Raw genomic sequence first — 23,711 nt, forward strand, 5'->3', positions numbered from 1 at the left:
TAAAAAAATATGTTGAGGAATCTATATGCAAAAAAGTAGTATGTCTTGACAATAAAGAGAATAAAATGAATGCATAATCCCCACATATTTTCTTCTTTCCTCATATTATCTTCCAAAATATTTATTATGCATGTCCTAATTTCACACACCAACATATTTGTGGTTTGTTTTGTTTTTAAGATTATACAGCTAAGGAAAGGCCATTCTACAGCTAATCAACTCCCCCACACACATATAAAAAAATACGCTAAAGTGGGAAATAACTTTTATAGACAAAATAGTTTATTACTTTTTTTCCAAACTTCTCAAATGCAGAGTATATGAGAAGAAAATTATTTAGACAGACAATAATTTTCAACTATTTATAATTTAAGTTAAGCAATTATAGAAAAGAAAGCCTGTTCTTTAATCATAGAGCCAGCACTTTCATGTTTTCACTTACATATGACTGTGTGTGGAAATCCCTAAGACATTCAATACAAAATTGATTCAGACTTGTCAAAACTATTAACAGAAGCACTACCTTAAGCACATGAGCATGAATACCAAAAAAAGTTTTAATAACGTAGCAGGTAAGCAGCCACTAATTTTTCATAATTTGTGTGTTCTAGATTTTCTGTTTTTACCTTCTGAGAAATGACATTATACTAGTACTCATAACCCCATGGAAAAACATTAAACATACTTTAAAGTCCATACAGTACAAAATAATTTTTAACTAATCAAGTTTTTTCAGTTATTTGGATGTTTGCCAGTAAAATTATATTAGACATTCCATGATAATAAAATAGAAATTATAGTTTTGCACAGAACAACAACACAGAAACCCTCAGGAGTGTGAATGTCTTGAATGTTTGCAGATTTGCTCATCAAAGACTACTGGGAGCTTTTTCTTTTTTTTTTTTTTTCCTCAAGCTTTTTAGTTAACATTTCATGCAAAAATATTTTTTCTTCATATATCGGTATATCTCAGTTGTGGCTTGGCTGAATGAAACTACAGCCTAAGTTTTCCTGAAATACTTTCCCACTGGTAAGATCATTTTGCCTTAGTGCTTTTGCTCATGTCCAAGAGGAAGCAGATTTTATGTTACTTCCTTTAATAAAGTTTTTTTTTTTCCTCCTTTCTAATTATTTACAGTCTTCAAAACACTTTAGTCTATTGCATATCTCCTGCATGGATTATGGAAACGATGAATTCAGGCTCGTTTTCCCTTGAGGATCAGTGTAAACTGCAGTAGATTATAAATAACATCTTAAATATAAGCCTTCAGGAAATGACTAAGGTGATTCTTTGTTTTGAGTGCTTTTTGGAGAGTTATTAATTTCAAGCTATGTCCTGGACTTGAAAATCCAAGGCTCACCCCTCAGCTGCTAGCTTTCATTTCACTTTTAATGAATTTTTTAAAGACCAAAATTGTGATGCATCAATTGTCTTTAGCATCTTAACTTTTTTTCTTCCAGATTTCACCCCATTTATGTGATTAAGTACTTAGCTCTGTGAAATTTTAGCACTACTATACAGAAAGCTACAGACAGCTCTCTGCAAGGTAGTGTTATGGCTACTGTAGCTACTGTTATAGCTACTCTGCATTAACCTCTAATTATAAATTGAACATGGCCTTCCTACTTCATTGAAATTTGTATTGATCTTCTCATATTACATCCCCAAAGATTTTTGGGCTTTTTTTAATTTTTTTTTTTCCAAAGAGTAAAACTAAGTAGGAGGAAAATAATCTTTCATCATTGTCTCTTTCACTTGGAGCTTCATTGCAATTTTAAATTCTATAGGAAAAGCTTCAGCTTCAATCAAATTTATAGATTCTCTATATCTACAGGGCAACCACTGCTTTATTCAAAAAAGTATTCTAGATAATATATTCTAGTGGGAGAATTTTCTATTTCAAGCATTCCTCTTGACACAGAGAACAACTAGATAGATTAAACCCTCCCTGCAGGGAAGTTACCATTGGAAAAACAAAACAAAACAAAAACCCCCAAACCAACCAACCAACCAACCAAAAAAAAAAAAAACAAATGTACAACATATCAAAAATAGAATAAAAATACTGAAGACATTCCAGCCTACATTTAGTCTGCTAAACATATGTACTTCTCACCTGTAATGATTTCTAATGTGCTGTAAAAGGATCATGAAGTAACTGTGCAAATGCATGTTATCTTTAATTAAAAGACTACTTGCTTCTCTCAACAATGAAAGCTTATTCTCCCCAATTTAAAATGTAATCCCACCCTCCTCAAACCTGAGAACCATCTTCTGAATAAAAACAAGATATCTTTTCTAAAAGCACTAAGCACCTGGATAACACATGTATAAAACCTGCAGGTGCTGCCAATCTCAACCAAAAGGAAACAGGTTTACGGACTTTCCTTACAGCCTCTGGAGACAGTATTCTAGAAAAAACTTTGGCCATTTCCTTGGTGATGTAATATTCTCATTTATCCCTTCAGAGTTACAAGGCTTCAAGGAATAGTATCTTCAATTTATTATAAAAACACCAGATCTCCAAATAAAGACCTCAAGCCACTGAAACAGTCAAAGCTTTCATAAAAACTAATATATTCATGAAATTTTAATCCTCTAATTTCTTTTAAAAAGGAGAAGACATTATGCCAAAGTTGTTCTATCAATCTGAAATGTTAACTAAGAATGTCTTAGTTGCTATTTTCACTGTAATTTTACCTTTACTTTGCATATTTGGTAACAAAACACTTAATATTGATATAATTTGACCACACAGATTCTAACATGGGTTTTATTTTCGAAGATAACTATCAAATTTTGCATGCCCTCGATTTTTTTCATTATGCATTCCTAGAGTTACTTGTGTCTGTCATGACTGGAAGCTATTCTGTCTCACTTATTTGCAGAAGCCTACATGACCCTTTCTGGTCTTTCTCTTTCAATTTTGCAGACATACAGCATTAGCAAAGGAAAATTCCTCTTCTTTAATACTATGCTTGATTAATATTTTTGTTGTTGCTGTTCAAATCAGTAAAGCCAACTTGCAACAGAATAAAATTCAATTTTAATCTAGGTTTCTGGGACAAAAGTATTAATGTGATATAAAACCAAAAAAAAAAAAAAAAAAGAAAAAGACAGACTTGTAAATATAAATATATCTTTTCTTTCTCACATATAGATTCTTCCCTTTGGTGATAATTTGAAAAAAGATAAACTAAGAGGAGATGGTTTTCTTAAAAACAAGTCAGACTTCTCTTTTCTTGCTCGATTTCTCCAGAGTTCCAAACTCATGCATTGGTGAGAAAACATTTTCTTTCTTGAAATAACAGTAATGTTCCTAAAGCTATTTTTACATGCTTAATACCAAAAGGAGAGATTGTTTTGCATGTTCACTTGCATTCATCTAAACTCAATTGTTTCATTACTTGGTACTAAACATAATAATAGTATCTGGTGACAAATCTGAAGCAGGAAGCACAAAGAATTATACAACAGAGCATGAAGAATCAAATGAGGCAAGTGTTATATTACCACAATTTTACATTTCATTGTCCAAAATGTTAGACTATGTTTTACTCCTGGCAATTACAGAGCTGACTTGACAGATTATGTTTTTTAAACAATAATTGCAAGAAAGTGAATAGCTCAGTTATACCTCTTGAAAGAAAAATCTTAAGGAAAAAGTGTAAATATGTTGAGTACAAGGCTTAAAAAGAAAATGTCAGCAGACAAACTGCTTGTCTGTAGTTCCAAGTGTTTTTCAGCACTAAACCAAAGTCACATCTGACACCTTAGGATTTTTCACATTAGCTTTGTAGGACATTTGTTGTCAGATTTACAGATCTCTAGTAGCTGTAGTATGTTTATAAGAGTAATGACAGAAGAAGGCAAGCCATTTCTTGGTAGAGGTAACAAGAAAATTTTTGTAAGAAACAACATTCTATGTGAAAGACCATCCTCCCTAAAGAACTTGCACTCATTAATCAGAGATTAAAGAGCTTAACTTCAAACACACTGTATTTTTATATGAGAGAACTTTGGAAATCTCAAGAAAAATCTGCATTTTACTTAAGTTAATGTATTCAGATCAGGTATTTGAAAAATGAACCTAGTTCAAAGGAGAAATAATCATATATTGTAACTAAGAGAAATCATTCCTGTTACTGTCAAAGTTGTCAGAGCTACTCAGTATTAAAAAATTGAATTAACTAATGCTACATCAAGAGCAAGATATTTAGTAAGGGAGAATTAATCACAACATTCTCCAATAACTCAGCATCATAATAAGAACATTATACTCCAATACTCCAATACCATCAATCATTTGATCAGCTAGCATCCTAATCTGAAAAAAACTGCCCTTTTGAGGGCCTGAATTTCTTCCTCAGAAAAGCAGTGTTATCACAGTATACTTAAGATTTTATCTGAAAGAATGCATTAATCCATACTAAATTACTAACATTATCCTGCCCTGTGATAACTTTAAAGGCATATCAAAAACAAGAAGAAAGTCCAGCAGAACATTCCACAGGGAATATAAACCTAGCCTGAGTCACTACATTAACTTATTCCTCCACTCTCCCATCCTCAAGACATTTTACATGCTCCCCAAATCCATAAAAATAGATCCTTGGCTGACCTCACACAACCAGCCATGGGACCCATTCACCCAAAAATGTTCAGGATACCTCAGAACTCTCCTTAAACTTCTTATGCTATAGACAGTGGGTTTTGTTCAAGACACACAGATTTCCACAGTGAATTACAGGACACAGAATTATCTGCCTTAGGGACATCACTAAACAGCACATGAAATTAATAGCACATTCTTAATTAATCTCTTCAAGTTCCACATGCTATAAAACTGCAGTCTTTTTCTTTACTGTAGTACACAACTACTTTATTGCTCATAAGGGAGACTTTCTGTTAACAGCTCCTCTACACTACTGTTAACGATTCTTATTCTGGGTAGTCTAAATGATTCCTATTGTAACAAAACCATGAGCAATGTTTCTTAGTTTAAATTTAGCTTTGAAGTCACCTGCTTATCTTTTTGTTGTAAAGAGCTTGAGTGCTTGAAGGATTATCATTATAGCTAAATTACTACCTTGAAAACTGACATCTTATCTGTTGATAACTTTACATGCAAAAAACTAAACCGGCTACATACAAAGTAAAGTCATTTTATTTACACTAGAAATGTAAGCAACACAGATGCAGAGTATAATAACAGCTTTGCACCAAAGGATAACTTGCTGAATTTAGTTAGGTATGAGATGAATATTTCTGTTAAATACTTGAAAGGGAAATGTAAAGTTCTGTTAAATACTGGAAAGGGATCTGTTTCCAAAGAGTATGATATGCTATTTTACTTCTATTTACTTCAAATTCAAAACTAGTTGTTGTTGTTGTTATTCAGGAGACCTTGTTAATTAAAAAATACAGCAACATATAATTCTAACATCTGGATGAAACATATCTTTAATATGTTTCAATATCTTCAGTATGTCTGAAGAATTTTCAACAAGTAGGCCACCAACAAAACAGACTGTTCCCCCAAATATTTCCAACAGCAGAGACTACAAAATTAACTTTTGGAAGAGTAATTTAGCTGCTATTGTAATATACTTAATTTGTAATTCCTGATGTCCAGTTAAATACAATACTGGCAATTGAGAGGGAATGTCTTTCTTAATTTGTGTTGTGATATACAATTGTCCCTATAGTAGCACCTCTCTAAGAAATAACTCTAGAAACACTTCTGGCTCGTTAATGTTTTAGGTTTCCAATTTTGATAACCCTCTTTATTTTGTACCTGCTCAATTTTTTTGTCTTAGAAAAACTTCTTTTTCTGAGACAATGGAATTCCATGATAATAAGGAATAGACGTAACTTCTTTTCCATATATATACAAAAGTCACATAAACCATCTACAATGTAGGTGCCAGTATCTGAGCTAGTTGTCTTGAGCTCTTTTTGAAGTCAGTGGAGAAGAACAGGCATTTACAGTGCACAATTAATCTCATTTCAATACACACGCCTGAAAAGGTCACAGTAGTTAATTTTCTGAATGTGCCAAATTCTCTCCATACGCAGTCTAGATGAAGGTAAACCAAGAAGATTGCAGTGCATTTCAAATATCACAAAGGTGCAGTGATAAATAACTTATCAAGAAATACTACCACAACATTACAAAGACATTAAGCACACTGAACAGGTCCAAAATGTACTAACTTGATTATGTTTTCTTTGCTCTTGCATTGCTTCTTGAACAGCCTGGGCAATTTTCTCTTTATGTCTGTCACGTTCTGTTTCCCACATTTTTCTTTCTTCTTCATGAATCTTCTCCATATTTCTCCTTTCCTCCTCTACTGCTTTCAGAACAGCCTCCTGCACTATTTTTTTTTCAGCCTTCAAAAGAAGCAGAAATAAATGATGAAAATAGCCAACATGGGTGCAAAACTCATATGTATGACTTCTTTTAGTGAGATTAATGAGTTGGCAAGACATGAGACAAATATTTATACTTCTAAACTATGAACTTATGTCTATCTTACAGTGCTACTAAGCAGGTATTACCACTGGACAATGACTTGGCAGTTACGGAATTAAAGAGTTGCAAGCACAGATCTTAAATCCCCACCTAGTGAATACACTGTATCATAATTAGCTTGATTAATGTGAACACAAAAATCATGGAGCAGAAACCATGTTAGTGTAGGTGATATTTAATCGCACGTCATGGACCTCCTACAGGAGGCTCTTATCTCCAAGTATTTAACGAAGTCCAAACACAGCCTGAACACTGTCTTTGTCAAAGTATCCAAAACATACTTAAATATGTCTTCCATCCCAAAGCTCCTTAGCTACACAAGCTAAAAGAAACACTGTTCATCTTTTTTTTTTTTTTCCAATGTTTATATTCAAACATTACATGAAATCTTCAGAAGAAGCATATTGAATCTGAAGTAACAAGGACAATGCACAGCTCTATATGTGCTGAACCATTCGCAAATATATTTATCAGAAAGACAATATGTCATTGCATAACATCTACAAATAAATAATGTCAGGCTGAAGGTCAAAACAAACATTGGCTGGAAACCCCCTTCCACATTTTAATGAGCTTATAGGTCAGTGCAATGTCCTTTGGTGGTGATCTTGGAACTACTCAAGTAAAGTTATAAATGGCAATAAATATTGGGTTCCTCAAATACCTACACTTACTAATAAAATGGTTTCTTGTAGTTCATTGGAACCTGTTTTTTTTTTTCTTTGTTTGACATTTATAAAATATAATAAAAATGTAAGCAAAAATAAAAAGGCCCTATTAAGATATTTTATTATACACACATTTTTCCCCTAGATATCAATCACCTAATATATGGTTTTTGTGTTACTGAATGTTATTCAGAGAGGTGCTCAGACAGCGTGTGTATACCACATATGAAGATACACATGACATTTTACTATAGCCTAACCAACTGTGCTAGCTAACATACATTGCTCATTTTCCCAGATCATTACAAACAACCGAAATTTTATACTGGATTCTATACCAGTATTAGAAATTAAACATAGTTTGTTGAAATGTTCATATTTCCAGGTGATTTCAAATATCTATCCTCATTGAAAATCACCATATTTAACAGAAGTTAAATAAGGCACAATGCTAACTGTCTTAAGATCATCAATTGACTCTTCCACCTAGTTCTTCAAATGAAGAGATATTGATGTTGTTAATTGAAAGACCATGAAAACAGATATTTAGGTAACACCAACAACTGAACTGCAACATTCTGACTTGTAATAAATAAATTCAGAGGCTAACTTAAATAGAAGAAAGTAGGTTACATAGACTATCTCTATGAAAGCATAATATACAGCAGATGTATTAATCCTTTCTAGATCTACACTTTCATTTAAACACAGATGAGAACATAACATTTGACAAATCTGGTTATGAAATGACTTGCTGAACTTGGCATTTATGACACATATGTAATCTTCAATGAAATGAACATTTACTACTTAACAAGAGATACCTTCATAGCAGCTGCCACAGCTTCCTTACTTCTTTCTCTTTCTTCATCCAAACATTTGTCCAGCACTTCCTGTGAATATTATGATAAATTAAACTGCAATGCATAATAGAGGAGTGGCTAAAAATCATTTCAGTCTATTGCTTGAGAAAGCTTCCTTTTCCTGTCAATAACTGTGACAGGATCATTCCCCACAAATTCTACAGAGCAGACCAGATTCCTTTTTTTGTAAATAAAAGCAGTACCTTATGTTTTTCCGACTGTTGCATCAAAGCTTCTTCTATCTTTTCTGATAAGACTTCCTTCTCTGCTTCCAAAATGTCAAGAAGTCTCTGATGCTACTGGGAGAAAACATCCATATTATTTTAACAATAGTCTGCTAGAAAAACAGATGAGAAGAATTAATCCAAGAGACATAGGTTTACTGGTTGCTTATAAAAAAATATCAAAATTTAGATTCAATTAAATGAAATATACAGTGCTAGTTTAATTGATCTGATGACAACAGAAACTCATGATAATTAGTTTCCTGATTATCTAGTATTTTCTTAGAAATGAAGTTGAAAAAAAACCACTACATAAAGCCACACTTCTTACAAAATTTATAAGGATGGTCTAAACAATCACACATTTTAAATTTAAAAATGGAGAGTGTACCACCTCTGAAAAATGTAGATGGAGGACTGGTAAAAACAGAAATGGAGAAAGATGTGGTACTTAACAACTTCTTTGCCTCAGACTTCACTGGCAGTCAGGCTTCCCACATCCCTCGAGTACCCGAACTTCTAGGCGGGGGCTGTAAGCAAAGAGCAGATTCAGGACCTCCTGATGCAACTGAACAGCTACAAGTCTATGGGGCCAGATGACATTCATCCCAGGGTTCTGAGGGAATTGGTTGATGTAGCTGCCAAACCACTCTCCATCATATTTGAAAAGTCATGGCAGTCAGATGAAGTCCCCAGTGACTGAAAAATGGAAACATCACTCCCATTTTTAAAAAGGGTGGAAAGGAAGACCTGGAGAACTACAGACCGGTGAGCCTCACCTCTGTTCCTGGCAAGATCATGGAACAGATCCTCCTGGAAGCAATGTTAAGGCACATGCAAGACCAGGAGGTGATCTGAGACAGCCAGTATCGCTTCAACAAGGGTAAATGATGCCTGACCAATCTGGTGGCCTTCTATGATTGAGTGACTGGATAAGTTGACTAGTGAAGACTGACCAATGTCATCTATCTGGACTTCTGTAAGGCTTTTGACACAGTCCCACATGACATCCTGATTTCTAAATTGGAGAGATATGGATTTGAAGGGTGGACCATTCAGTGGATAAGGTTGAAGGTCGCACCCAGAGAGTAGTGGTCAATGGCTCTATGTCCAGGTGAAGGCTGGTGACAAGCAGTGTTCCTCAGGGGTCTGTCTTGGGACCAGTGCTTTTCAATATCTTCATCAATGACATAGATGATGGGATTGAGTGCACCCTCAGCAAGTCTGCAGGTGACACCAAGCTGAGTGGGGCAGATAATACAACAGAAGGAAGGGATGCCATCCAAAGGGACCTGGACAAGCTGGAGAAGTGGGCCCACGTGAACTGAATGAGATTCAACAAGTCTAAGTGCAGGGTGCTGCACCTGGGATGGGGCAATCCCAGGCATGAGTATAGACTGGGAGAAGAACCTACTGAGAGCAGCCCTGCGGAGAGGGATCTGGGGGTTCCGGTAGATGAGAAGCTCAACAAGAGCCAGCAGTGTGCACTTGCAGCCCAGAAGGCCAACTGCATTCTGGGCTGCATCAACAGAGGGGTGGCCAGCAGGTCAAGGGAGGTGATTGTCCCCCTCTACTCTGCCCTTATGAGGCCCCACTTAGAGTACTGCATCTAGCTCTGGGGCCCCCAGTACAAGAAGAAGTGCACATGTTAGAGCGAGTCCAGAGAAGGGCTACAAAGATTATCAGAGAAGTGGAGCACCTCTCCTATGAAGAAAGGCTGTAAGACCTGGGGATGTTCAGTGTGGAGAAGAGAAGGCTCCGGGGAGACCTCATTGCAGCCTTTCAATACTTAAAGGGTTCTTATAAAAAGGATGGAGAAGGACTCTCTACTCGTGTAGATAATGATAGGACAAGGGGGAATGGTTTTAAACTGAAAGATTTAGATTGGAAGTTAGGAAGAAGTTCTTTACTCAGAGGGTGGTGAGACACTGGAACAGGTTGCCCAGAGAAGTTGTGGATGCCCCATCCCTGGAGGTGTTCAAGACCAGGCTGAATGAGGCCCTGAGCAACCTGATCTAGTGGGTGACATCCCTGCCTATGGCAGTGGGGTTGAAACTGGATGGTCTTTGAGGTCTCTTCCAACCCAAGCCATTCTATGATCCTACGATTGAAACAGTTCATTTAAACAGCTGCAGAATTTAAATTATGTTTGTACTACACCTCTCATATATAAATATAGCAGAAATCAAATATATATATATTTTTAGCCATTCATGATACCATGTACTTTAAAAGCCAGGGGATGACAGCACATGTGAATGCTGCTTCTAGTTTTCCTGTAATCTGAAACAGGTTTCAGGGAGAGAATGAGTACTGAAATAAAGTGATTCAGTAGTCTATATGTAGCTGTATAGTCTGTCACTGTTTCTAAACACAATCCATTTATCTGCTTTTCAGTAAACCAAGTAAAGCAACTGAAATACATGCATTTTGTCTATAAGAACTAAGCTGTTTTCCAGAGCTAAAAAGTATTACTGGAAATTATTGATGTTATGTATTTCTCAAAAGATAATTAACAGCAAATCAGTGTATTTTATTACATGTTATTTAAGAGATGATTATAACTTTAAAATGAAAGTATAGCATCAATAAAACACAATATTTTACAAGATCACGAAAAATAAAGTGTAACATTTATTTATATGAATAAAATTGTATGCACAGAACATAACACTTCTACATAAACACTTTTGAAGGCAAATACCCCTTTCACCAGCATTACTAAAAACCTGCCATTTCAGTTTCATTAATTTTATTCCTTTCTAATTTTAAGTGTCTCTAAGGGCACTTAGAAATACATTACTGAACTGCAATAATATGTTCTGGAAAATATTTTTACATTTGAAGAATAGAATATAAAACTTTTAGACTGCTTTATAAAATAAAACACCTATCTGCCTTTCCAGGATAAACATGTAAAGAGGCATTTCCTTATGAATTTACTTAAAATTGGTCTGAATGGAGCAGACACATTCTAATGGAAAACATCTGTCTAAGAAGCAGTGAAATTCACTGGTTATACTAAATAACGTGTAACTAACTTTTCTTGTGGACTTCAGACATTATATTTAATTATCAGAGCACTTACACAAACTTTTTTTTCCAGTAACTCAAAGGTGAAAAAATAAATGATTAATTTTATTAGCTAGATGATCTCTGTTGTTCTTCACTTGACTGTGCAGATGACAGATCTGTTACTTCACATTGATTTAAAAGAATGACATAACAGAAGACAAACACATGCAAATATTGAATCAGATACTTGCCACAAATCGAAGTTCGCTGGTGTTAATTAAAAGAGTTAAATTTTATTGGTTTCAGTTAAGAATCATAGAAAGATTCTTTAAGGAGTGCTTGCTAGAGAAAATCACACCTATTTTAAAAATTCCTAAAAGAGAACAGCAGTCAACACTTTCAGCAAGATTAGAATTCCTAATGCAACACATGTTAGTGCTTAATTTCAACTTAATTGATCATCAGAGTTTGAAGTTAAATATGAAGTTAAATATGAAGACTATTTCAATTTGCCATAATGGACCAACTTCCGTGTGTATTTTACAACATTCTCCATGGGAACACAATTTTCAGCCTTTAAACTTCAGTGCAGTTTTAGAAATTTTATTTACGTATGTATAAGAAAACATACAACCTGGAAGTTCTGAGACGATCACAGAATCACAGAATCATCTAGGTTGGAAGAGACCTCCAAGATCACCTAGTCCAACCTCTGACCTAACACTAACAAGTCTTCCACTAAACCACATCACTAAGCTCTAAATCTAAATGTCTTTTAAAGACCTCCAGGGATGGTGACTCAACCACTTCCCTGGGCAGCCCATTCCAATGCCTAACGACCCTTTCAGTAAAGAAGTTCTTCCTAATATCCAACCTAAACCTCCCCTGGTGCAACTTTAGCCCATTCCCCCTCGTCCTGTCACTGGGCATGTGGGAGAATACACCAACCCCCACCTCGCTACAGCCTCCTTTAAGGTACCTATAGAGTGCAATAAGGTCGCCCCTGAGCCTCCTCTTCTCCAGGCTGAACAATCCCAGCTCCCTCAGCTGCTCCTCGGAAGACTTGTTCTCCGGATTGCTCACCAGCTTCGTCGCCCTTTTCTGGACTCGCTCAAGCACCTCCATGTCCTTCTTGTAGCGAGGGGCCCAAAACTGAACACAGTACTTGAGGTGCGGCCTCAGCAGAGCCGAGTACAGGGGGACAATCACTTCCCTAGACCTGCTGGCCACACTGCTTCTTTTACAAGCCAGGATGCTGTTGGCCTTCTTGGCCACCTGAGCACACTGCTGGCTCATGTTCAGCCGACTACCAACCAATACTCCCAGGTCCTTCTCTGCCAGGCAGCTTTCTAATCACTCATCTCTGAGCCTGTAGTGCTGCTTGGGGTTGTTGTGCCCCAGGTGCAGGACCCGGCACTTGGCCTTGAACTTCATACTGTTGGCCTCAGCCCATTGGTCTAGCCTATCCAGATCTTCCTGCAGAGCCTTCCTACCCTCTAGCAGATCGACATGCAGAGATTTGCACTGATACTATATAGAACATTTTAGGTTGGATATTAGCAAGAACTTCTTTACTGAAAGGGTTGTTAGGCATTGGAATGGGCTGCCCAGGGAAGTGGTTGAGTCACCATCCCTGGAGGTCTTTAAAAGACATTTAGATTTAGAGATAAGTGATATGGTTTAGTAGAGGGCTTGTTAGTGTTAGGTCAGAGGTTGGACTAGATGATCTTGGAGGTCTCTTCCAACCTAGATGATTCTGTGATTCTGTGATGTCTACACAGAAAGTGGAGACAACTAACGTCTATTCTCCTTGCAGATGGAGTAGAGACCTTCACTATAACAGTCTTCCGTGTGACTCTAACCTAACTACACACAAGTTTACTTTTCATAACCCTATGGTAGACCACAATCCTGAAAAATACAGAATTTGGGATCAACGCTTTTATTATATGGAAATTTCAAATGTTATGATATTTAATACGTCTCTGAAGGAATAATTTATCTGCTTTGCTGCAAAGAAGGTTGAACAACTATATCCAGAGATTATCTGTACAAAACAGCAAAATGTTACACCAGCCAGCTGCTATAGCAAGGAGGAGTTGAACACTACATGGATGTATCTGTCAAATTCGATCAGTTCCGTGGAGAGACAGTGCACCAAGCAAAAGGAGAGGTTGACAGCAGTATAATGTAAATCATTATGCTTCTTTTGGAAGTAGAAAGGGAAATACAATATACCACTTTTCCTCACCAACATCTACAAAAAAAAAAGGTTGCCTAATGAGTAAGGATAAAATAAATAACAAAGCTGCTGTAACTGCCATTTACAGTATAATCACTTTTAGTTTAGGATCTCCTATTTCCTTAGTAGATTAGAAAATCTACATGCATTGCATTTTGAGCTTTATGGAATTCACAGAAATTTTTTAAGAATGGTATCTGTGTATAAAAATAGACATGTTTTTTCATAGAATAATAGAATCATTAATGTTGGAAAAGACCTCCATGATCATCTGGTCCAATCATCTCCCTGCCACCAATGTCACCCACTAAATCATGTCCCTAAGGACACGGTCCATTCTTTCATTAGACACCCCCAGGGACAGTGACTCCACCCCTGGGCAACCCGTTTCAATGCCTGACTACTCTTTCTGAGAATAAATGTCTTCAAAATTCCAACCTAAAACTCCCCTGGTGCAACTTGAGTTCATTCCCTCTTGTCCTGTTGCTAGTTATCTGTGAGAAGAGGCCAACCCCCAGCTCCCCACACCTTCCTTTCAGGTACCCATAGAGAGCAATGAGATCTCCCCTGAGCCTCCTCTTCTCCAGACTAAACAACCCCAGTTCCCTCAGCCGCTCCTCACAGGACTTGTGTTCCAGGCCCTTCACCAGCTTCGTAGCCCTTCTCTGGACATGTTCCAGGGCCTCACTGCCCTTCTTGTACAGAGAGGCCCAAAACTGAACACAGTACTCGAGGTGTGGCCTCACCAAAGCTGAGTACAGGAGGACGATCACCTCCCTGATCCTGCTGGCTACACTATTCCTGATACAAGCCAGGATGCCGTTGGCCTTCTTGGCCACCTGGGTACACTGCTGGCTCATACTCAGACTGCCGGCTCATGTTCATGTTTCAAGATGTTACAGGTAAGTATTACAATTTATAAGTACGTTTATAATGCTATAAGATAATGACTTCTGGCATATTTCAGTGCAACTTCTTTTACATTACTTAGCTTCCCTATATCTCATGGAAATGTAGATTATAATTTGATCAAGATTGCAAGCCTGTTGTGAATAGCTTGGCATGTCCTTTCCTATTATAAGGTAAATGTTTATTCATGTGGAATAATCCCTCCATAAATGGTTACCTTCATATCTTAACTTCCAGAAGTTCATGTATCATTATAAATGTTGCAACAGCTGTCCATACAACCCAGTAAAGCAAATTCTGTTGTACTAGAGCTGAAGAAATATCTTGAAGAAATGGTTACTTGGCCTCAAAATTTGTATTTGGCCTACCAGTTTTATTTTTCAGAGAGAAACATACTTTCAGCTATTACATTACATAAATTATATGAAAAGAAATAGGTAACTGGAAATAGACAACATAGAATAAAATAGTTTGAACCTCTTTTCCCTGAAACAGGCCTAGAGTCCAGAAAATCCATATAGCATAGTTAGCACAGGCACAACAAAATTAAAGTTGCCATTTTGCATTTACTAAGTAATTTAATTACTTATCAAGAACTTTTTCCCAGTGCTGTGCCCCACAGTAGTATTAACCCTTACACAGAGCCATGGAATCTCCTTGAAAGCTGTGCCTATTAAAATGAGGTAAAATGACCTCAGTGATATTATTAACCCATTATATATAAAAGAATGCACCACCCTAAAATCCTTTTTACTGAAGCACATTTGGGTATGTAGGTATTTTTCAATAATTTAAACAATTCCTTATATTATGCATGACCCTCAAGCAGAAAGTGTGTGAAGTTATAGTTAACAAAGTTTTCTATGCATTCCTTTTTCTGACAGTGATCAAGGAAATTTTAATTATCTCTGAATCACGACACTATTCTTTCAGACTTTGAAAAAAGCAGTAATACAAGGTAAATGATTAATGAATGTATGAATAGAATTCCAAGCTGATATTTTAAATATGTCTGAGCTATGAGAAAGCTACCATAAGTAACTCTCTACTACTTGTCACTAAATTCGGACAACTAGTTTCCTACCTAAGATTTTAAAATAATCCATATACTTTCCAAGCAGAACTTATTATATAGAAACATTAATTACATTAATTTTCTAGATGTGTGCAGAATGACTTTGGACTCTGGTACTAAAAGGCCACACTGAACGTTTTATACAGTCAGTGCTTCCTAACTCGATCTTCTTTCAAATGAAATTATTAAAGGGAGTTGAAGGTTAAAAAACACAAACTGTGAGTTTCATTTCAGCACATACACAGCTGAGAGCTTGTACACACTCTTGTATTTTTAGCTAACAGGAAATAACAATGTTCAAGATTCATTCAGTTGGCTTGTAGATTTTTGTTCAAATACAGTAAAGGCCTGTTAACAATAAAGACCATTGGTGCATTAAAGATTACTGAAATAAATGCCTGTAGCTAAGCAAATTTGTCTCATAACTCCCTTCTCTTCTCATAAGGAATAAAAGCTATAGAAGGATGCAAGTTGAATGAATCTCATTCAACATTTCCTTGTTTCCACAGCTAAGAATTACGGGCATGTTCCCCTCTCTGTTAGACAACATTAGATGAATAAAGGAAGATCACTGCGACCTAAGACACGAATCCGAGCTATTAATTGAATATGGATTTCCAGGCATTGTAAAGGACACTTTCTCTTAGGCTTACCTGTATGTTAAGTTGGAGATCTCCTAGCAATCATACCTGTTAAGAGGAAGTCTACTGGTACTTGTAATAAATGGTAATAAACAAAACTAATAAAACCATTTGAGAAACAGTGATCAGTCTCCTGTAAGTAGGCTAATGAGCACATCAGAACTAACATTCCTATGAAAAACAATCTGTTCTATTCCAGATTTCCTGGTAAAGTTATGACGGATATGCACTTATGGAGCCTTACCTTTGGGGAAACAAAACAAAACAAAACAAAAAAACACACTACCTAATCTGTCTAGACTGTGAGACTGTCTAGAGTTTTTAAACGGAAGTCAAAGTGAGGTTTTTCCTTTGTTTATCAACAATCCATGGACCAGAAAATAGGTAAGAAAATACTACATATGTTTGCGTTTTCAATCCAATTAACCATCTGTTATTAAAGAAATATATCTTATTGATTCTCTGAGAAAACTGCAGAAATAGAAATTGAAGAAAAGTAATGGCTACATCTATAGAGAAGAAAGGAGGGGAAAAAAGGGTGTGAGTGTGTCCTGAACTCGGAATATAGTGGATGAATTACTGAGGCCAAAAGAAATGTCAATGAAAACTCCCCTTTAATGGAATGAAAGTTTTCAGACAGTCTAAGTTTGCTAGGTTGCATGTTCACATTGTGCGTGTAAGCTATACAGTATGCTATGCAGAGACACTGAGCCAACTCTAAAAACCTTAAACCTAGGTACCTCAAATAGTATAGCCGATTAATGCACCACTTTGCCTGAAAAGCCCAGTCACCTTATCTAGTCCCTTTTCTGACAAAGCTATCATTTGCATCCTTTTATTCCTTAGCTGGGAGTTACAGGGTTCAGAGTGTAAAATTCTGATGTGCAAAAATTCTTAAGACTAGAATTTTAGTGGGATGTGATGGCCCAACATATAATAGTGTTTTCCAATTAAAAAAAAAATAAAAATAAAAAATACCACTTTTAGAAAAGTGGTATTCCAAAGTGGAGAGAAATACTACCATTTCTACCCTACTCTCTAGAAAGTAGGGAGAGGTCAAGAAAAGTCTTTGAAAATCAACTTGAGACAAAAGGCATTCAAAAATAGGTTATGTTTTTCCTCCCTGAAATAAGTTCTCTGGGCAATACTTCCAAATGAAAATTGTTTGATGTAGATTCAAATATACAGAGGTCCTGTGGTTTTTCTTGATTCCTGTAAAAAAGAAATCAAATTTTTTTTTTTTCCTGGAATGTGAGTCACAAGACATTGTAAACAGATTTAACCACAATAGCAAGTAGTCAGGGTTTTTTTTTGTTATTTTTATATACTAAATTTATTTCTCAGGAATCATGAAGTTCTCCTTTCAGGTACATATCTAATGTGTTATGGTATATAATATATACATAGTAAATATTATGATAAATGTGTATAGTGAGTGAAATAATGCAGGATTTTAGTTGTTTTACACTTAAAATTCTGCATTAATGCTATTAATAAATAATTCTAATTTGGTACAGTTATGATCCCTGCATAGTCCCATTAAACCTAAACTGCAACATTATAGAAAAAATAGAAAATAGGGTGCCTTGTATTAATTGAAATGTTTTCTAAAAATATGGATAGTTACTTTCTGGGTTCTGTACACTTTCATCGAAAAGGAAAGGAGCACAGGAATTCATCCAATGAGGACACAATACTTTAGCTATAACTGGTAGGCATCCAGTTTATGTTCCTGCAGATTGATTATTCAACTGACTACTTTTACATAAACTACGAATAGTGGCTAACAAAGTGAATTTATCCATACTGAACTTGGCGATCTGTGTACAATGACTTTCCCAGTTCTGGAAAGGAACCATTCAAAAACAAAACTGCAAACAAATCATAGAACAACTTAAGTTCATGTGAATACTCAAATGCTAAATAGAATTACAAGAGAATAGAAAGAGAATAAATAAGTTTATGTTGTTTGCAGTATCACTGCAGAAAACAATGATATTTTATACCTTCTATGATTCACAAATCTTTGATCTGATGAAAAAAAAATCACATAGTAATGAAATGACACTTGGAATCTTCCTGTAATAACATCACTTTGAAAAACAGTATATTAAGTTATTAAATTACATATTACTAATTCACACTACAGTGAATGACTGATTTTTCTTGTTTAAAAAAAAAAAAAACTACCAAAATTTTTAATTGAATGAAAGTGCGTTCTAGTCATAGTTTAACAGAAAAAGCACAAGCATAGTAAGATTTAATCTCTCATCTCCAATACAGTTAATATTTTTTTCCACCTTCATTACATATGGACATAGAACAATTCCTGTTCCTCAAGATCTGGGAAAAATCTACAGAAACAGCAAACATTCCAATACTTTATTCATCCTCGGGAATAATAAACCACTGGACTGGGCTTTTTAAGAATTCAGCAATTCAGATTTGTTAATCTGTTTTAACAAGAAACCATCATAACCCACAAAATTATTTTATTTCAGTCTCATGAAGGAATCTAGCAGTAGGAAAAAAATAACACAGGTTGTGGGAAAATGCCTTTATCTCTACTTGAGGGAGATGACATAAAAATACAGAGCTGTAGCATCATGATTTTATAATGTTATCAAAATACATCCATTGCTACCCCCTATTCAAAATACTATCCTGAAGAAAAAGGCAACTGTATCAAAACAGGAATAGTAGCTTGCTGCTCTTTTAGAAAGACCAGCCATATTTACCAGCATATTCTTTTATATTGTACCTTTTCTTCACTGCTGCTAAGCTAAACCCAAATCAAATGACAAGATCTGGTAATCATAACTGGTTTCTTACACTGTCCTCGCTATCTGTGGCATCCAAGTGTTTGGCAGCACAAGGTGGAAAATCTGTCTGAAGAATTCCAACATCTGTTACATATTTCCACTTCCTCAAATTATAACTTATTACTGGATGGTTGAACTGTATCTTTTTGCCAGTTTGAGGTCCAAGTGGCTAGCAAAGCAGCAAAACTTTTCTAAGAGGAAGCTCAGGAACCAGCAAAACATTACTAAAAGTTAAAACAATGACATTATAAAGAAAAATTATAACAGTGATAATAAAATAACGAAGCTTAATATTCCTACTTAGGGTTCCATTAAGATTTTTCTGCACTTTGCTGAATAGCAACACACGTCAGAGGCTGAAATTACTGCAAGACAACACTGTCAGGTTTAAAACCTTTTGCTGCATCTCTGTTTTACTGTTTATAAATAAAGAAGCTATCCAGACTCATCTAATACCGAAAACACTGTTCTCAAAAAGCATGCATAGCAATAGACTATTTAAAAAGCCCTGAAACCTTGGGATCCTAGGAATACAAAGATAAGAGACTTCTGTAAAAATATGAAAGAGAAGTGTTTAGAAGGGCTAACCCTTCTGTTTTTGTGATCCAATTCATTTTGCAGCCTGTACATGTTATTGCAGAATTACTCTACCAGGAAATAAAAAAAAAAAAAAAAAAAGAGGACAAAATACAAACACTATACACAGCAAATATACAAACAGCAAATACAAACACTATAAACAGCAAAATGTTCGAAAATGGAAGATAGCAAGGGAGGGAAAAAAATCAAACTAATGTTCAAAAATGGAAGATAGCAAGGGAGGGGAAAAAAATTAAACTACAGCTGACAGAGGAGAAAAATCATACTATAATACCTATTTTTTCAGTATTGACAAAAGTAGATGATAAATTCATAAAAAGCAGAGGAGATTTTAAGGAAAATTGTCATATAAGCAAAAGGCAGACAGTAAAAATTACCCTAAAAAGCTGCTTTCAACTGAAATTTGATGAATCCAAGGAAGCTTTGAAAACTTGGATTAGCGAATATAATGTCTGTATAAGATTTCTGGATGAGACTAACAGTATCTTGGATGAATTAACAGTACAAAGGGACTGAAAAATCATCTTTTAACTAAATTGTGACAGTGGGTAGATTCAAAGGAAGTTAGTTTAGAACTAGTAAAGATTTTAATTTTTGAAAAAAGTAAATATGCTTTTTTGCATCTTAGCAATAATTTTTCTTTGCAGAGGTAGACACTAAGCAATAGCCTTAGAAAAATAAAATACAGAAAAAGGATAAATTAAACTTTTTCAGAAATTAAAAAAAATAATAATAATTCTTCCCATCGCGGTGAATAGCAGATTACTGATCTTTTCATCTAATTCTCTCTACATAAGCACAAAAATAGTAAACTCTTGATCTTTTCACTCTTTCCACTTTTTTTTTTTTTTTTAATATATATAAGCAGAAATCATGAAGGTATTATAATAATCCAGGAGGAGTAAATACCTCAAGTTGACAATACGATTCTAACAAATATCTCTTGTTATTTAAATAGTCAAGAATTACCAGCAAACAAAGTTCTGAGAAAGTCTAAATTCCCTCTTGATGAGGGGAAAACAGACCTAAAAAGATACACCTAGATGATCTGTGTTTAAGGATGAGACGTTACGAGTAAAGTGAATTAGAGGAAAACATAATGGAAATGACTGATACTTTTCCAGATTGTTCCAACACCAGCAAATCATAAACTTTCTGAGAACTGAAAGAAATGTCCAATGATGGGGATGTGAAAAACACTCTCAAGAATTTCCAAACCTATCATAATTGGAATTTATGAACAAGTTAGATGTTGCCTACTGCACACTTTATTTTTTCAGTCTGCATGTTTTCTGCATTATTCAAGTACCTACTGTTCTCACTGCAAAAAATGACTACTGGTCCCTTTAAAATTAAAACATTCAAAATTCTCTGAATACCAATTTGCATATATGCCTTTCAAAATCAGGTGTGAAGTAAATTTGAAAATTACTGCCACTTGATTGGAAAGAAGCACAAAACCTCTTTTGTTCACAAAGTCTATTGATATCCATTATTATAAAAACATGCTACATATTGTTAGTAGATATAAAAATAAGATTTGAAATAATTTGAAATGATACTTTCTGATTGTGGAACTATATTGCTGAACCAAATAAACATTTTCTCTGGCATACAAATGTTCATTTTCTATACAACACATGTAGTTCTTACACTTGACATTTTAGAACTTGTTGAGTTGGGGGTTACTGGTAATCTTCCTAGACAGTTATGCAAAGCACATCAAAATGCATCATCCTAGAGAAGGTAAGGAATCTATTACGATCTAGCAGCTCATTACCACTGATACACCATTTTTCTGCCTGTCCACAAGCTGTTCTTGGGACCACTCTCATACTCTAAAAAACGGAGTTCTAGAAATGGAACTTCTATTCTGACAGAACTTTCAGCATTTCTTTTCAAGCTGAAGCTAAACCAGTATTTTCCTGAGCATGCCCCAGCCACCCCATCCTCCACCAAAATATTTTATGCAGCAAACAGATTTTGAACTACTATTTATCAAGCTACAAACATGAATGCAACTGACAGCCAACATCCTGATACAGTGGACTGAAAACAAGAATTAAGAACATGGAGCTAATTCTTCTTAAGTGTTGTTGCATCTACAAATCTAAGATTTGTTTCATAGTTGCAGATGAAACCAGCAGCAGAAATATTTAACTGAGGTCTTTCCATTATGTTTGACCCTTATTGTACTGCTTTGTCTCAGTAATTACACTAGTAGCTCCTTTGGCTAGTATGGAAAACAAACAAACAAAAAAATCAGCATCATATACTCTGCATAAAGGAAAACTGCAGGATCTTTAACAGTGTAGGAGAAAAGTAGCCCAGTACAGTAAAGGAATATACATGCAACTGAGGTACAAAATTAAAGACTTATATTCCTTGTTTCTTTATTCTTCTTCTACATGAATCAAAATGGAAAATATCCCAATTAACATAATTAAGGACCACAGTAAAATATATCCACTTCAACAACATCCAAACATGAAAGCACTTCATAATCCAGTTGTATCTCTAGTTTATACTGCTTCCTCAGGAAGACATAGAGAAAAAGAGGAATATTGTTAAATCATAACTTCGAAATAGGAATGCGTGATCTGAACGTAACTTAATATACACTTTAATCCCTCTTCCTCCATGAAAGCCTGCTTCACTTCACACTGTTTAGAAGACGGTAAGGAAGGAGACCATCAAGGTAAGGAAAGAAAAGTGCAAGATAAATAGAGAGAAAATGACTCTCACACATGACAAGTGATTTGTTACAGGTATTTAACAGATAATTTTACCTGGCAGAGTATTGCCAGTGATACCTGGCTCTGTGAACTGCAGTTCCAGCATCCAGCCCAAACAATTGCCAAGCTATAAAGTCTCAGTGATGAGACCACATTTCGTTGTATTAGATATATTTAGTTTAAATTATATATATAAAAAATGTCATTTCCCCCCACTGACTAAAAACCAAAGTGTTCATAGCCCATAGTGTAGATCTTTTCCATGACTTATTTTTCCATAAAAGATTGCTAGCACTTACTAAAAAAGGTAGTACTATAATTCAAATTTGTCAGTAAGAGAGATAAACTTACTATGTCTAATTTATTTATATACACACACACTCTTTATGAGATCATACTATTGTTCTACCCTATGTGGCATCTCTATTCTAGTGCTGACCTATACTGAAGCACTTCTATCAACTTACTTTTATATACATCTTAATTTTTTCTGAGTACTGAAAATTCTATTTGAAACGTTTTGTTGTTGTTTTGGTTTGCTTTTATTTCATTTTTTTCAAAGTGGGATCAAAATAATTATCTTAATCAGTTATTTTTCAGAGATATCAACAGTGAACTCAGAATCCAGTGAAATCAGAACTGATGAAACTCTCCATTCCCCACACAGAACTTTTTGCATGGTGTGTGTTGGGTCTGTCTAGGATGGAGTCACCTTTCCCTGCAGCAGCGCACACAGTGCTGTGCTCTGCACTCGTAGCTGGAACAGCACTGGTACCACTCCAGTGTTGTGTCTATTGCTGCATAGTGCTGGCACAGCATCAGGACTCCCTTCAAGCCCCCAAGAGCCAGCAGGCTGGGGGTGGGCAAGTAATGGGGATGGGACATCGCCAGGGCAGCTGACCTAAACCAACCAAAGGGATATTCCATAACACCTGATGTCACACTCAGCAATAAAAAGGGGGGCTCTCGTGGGGGAGGGGGCTGTCCTCCTGAACAACCGCTACGCGTTTTGAGGCCCTGCTTCCCAGGACATGGCTGAACATCGCTCGTTGATGGGAAGTAGAGAATAATTTTTTTTTTCTTTCTCTCTGTGCTTCCACGCGGCCTTATTGTTTGTTTCTTTTTCTCCCCATTCCCTTTCCCTTTAATTAAATCATTCTCATCTCAAACCTCAAACTCTTTGTGTTGTATTTTCTCCCCTTTCCCCTTTGAGGAGAGGGGGGAGTGAGAGAGCGGTTGTGGTGGAGCTCAGCTGCCCACCCCAGTAAAACCACCACAGATGGTTCTGTTGTCAGTGACTTCTGCTGTTTGTCCAAAAGCAGCCTATTTTGTTTATAAAGTTTTTCAGTACATATCTTCATATAACACATGACTTCAAACA

At 35.7% G+C, this 23,711-nt stretch overlaps 1 protein-coding gene across 20 annotated transcripts in view; it reads right to left on the reverse strand.

The window, feature by feature from the left end:
• Positions 1 to 23,711, reverse strand: part of CCDC91 (coiled-coil domain containing 91) — a 336,822-nt gene that overhangs the window by 107,027 nt on the left and 206,084 nt on the right. For all 20 annotated transcript variants that reach the window (XM_083819591.1, XM_083819592.1, XM_083819588.1 and 17 more), the window contains 3 exons: positions 8,271 to 8,363; positions 8,029 to 8,097; positions 6,218 to 6,394 (listed from right to left, as the gene is read on the reverse strand). In XM_083819591.1, the coding sequence (XP_083675717.1) occupies positions 6,218 to 6,394; positions 8,029 to 8,097; positions 8,271 to 8,363 (339 nt within the window). The remainder of the gene's footprint in view (positions 1 to 6,217; positions 6,395 to 8,028; positions 8,098 to 8,270; positions 8,364 to 23,711) is intronic.

Source organism: Anser anser, assembly GCF_964211835.1.
Source record: "Anser anser genome assembly, chromosome: 1".
Lineage (NCBI taxonomy): Eukaryota > Metazoa > Chordata > Aves > Anseriformes > Anatidae > Anser > Anser anser.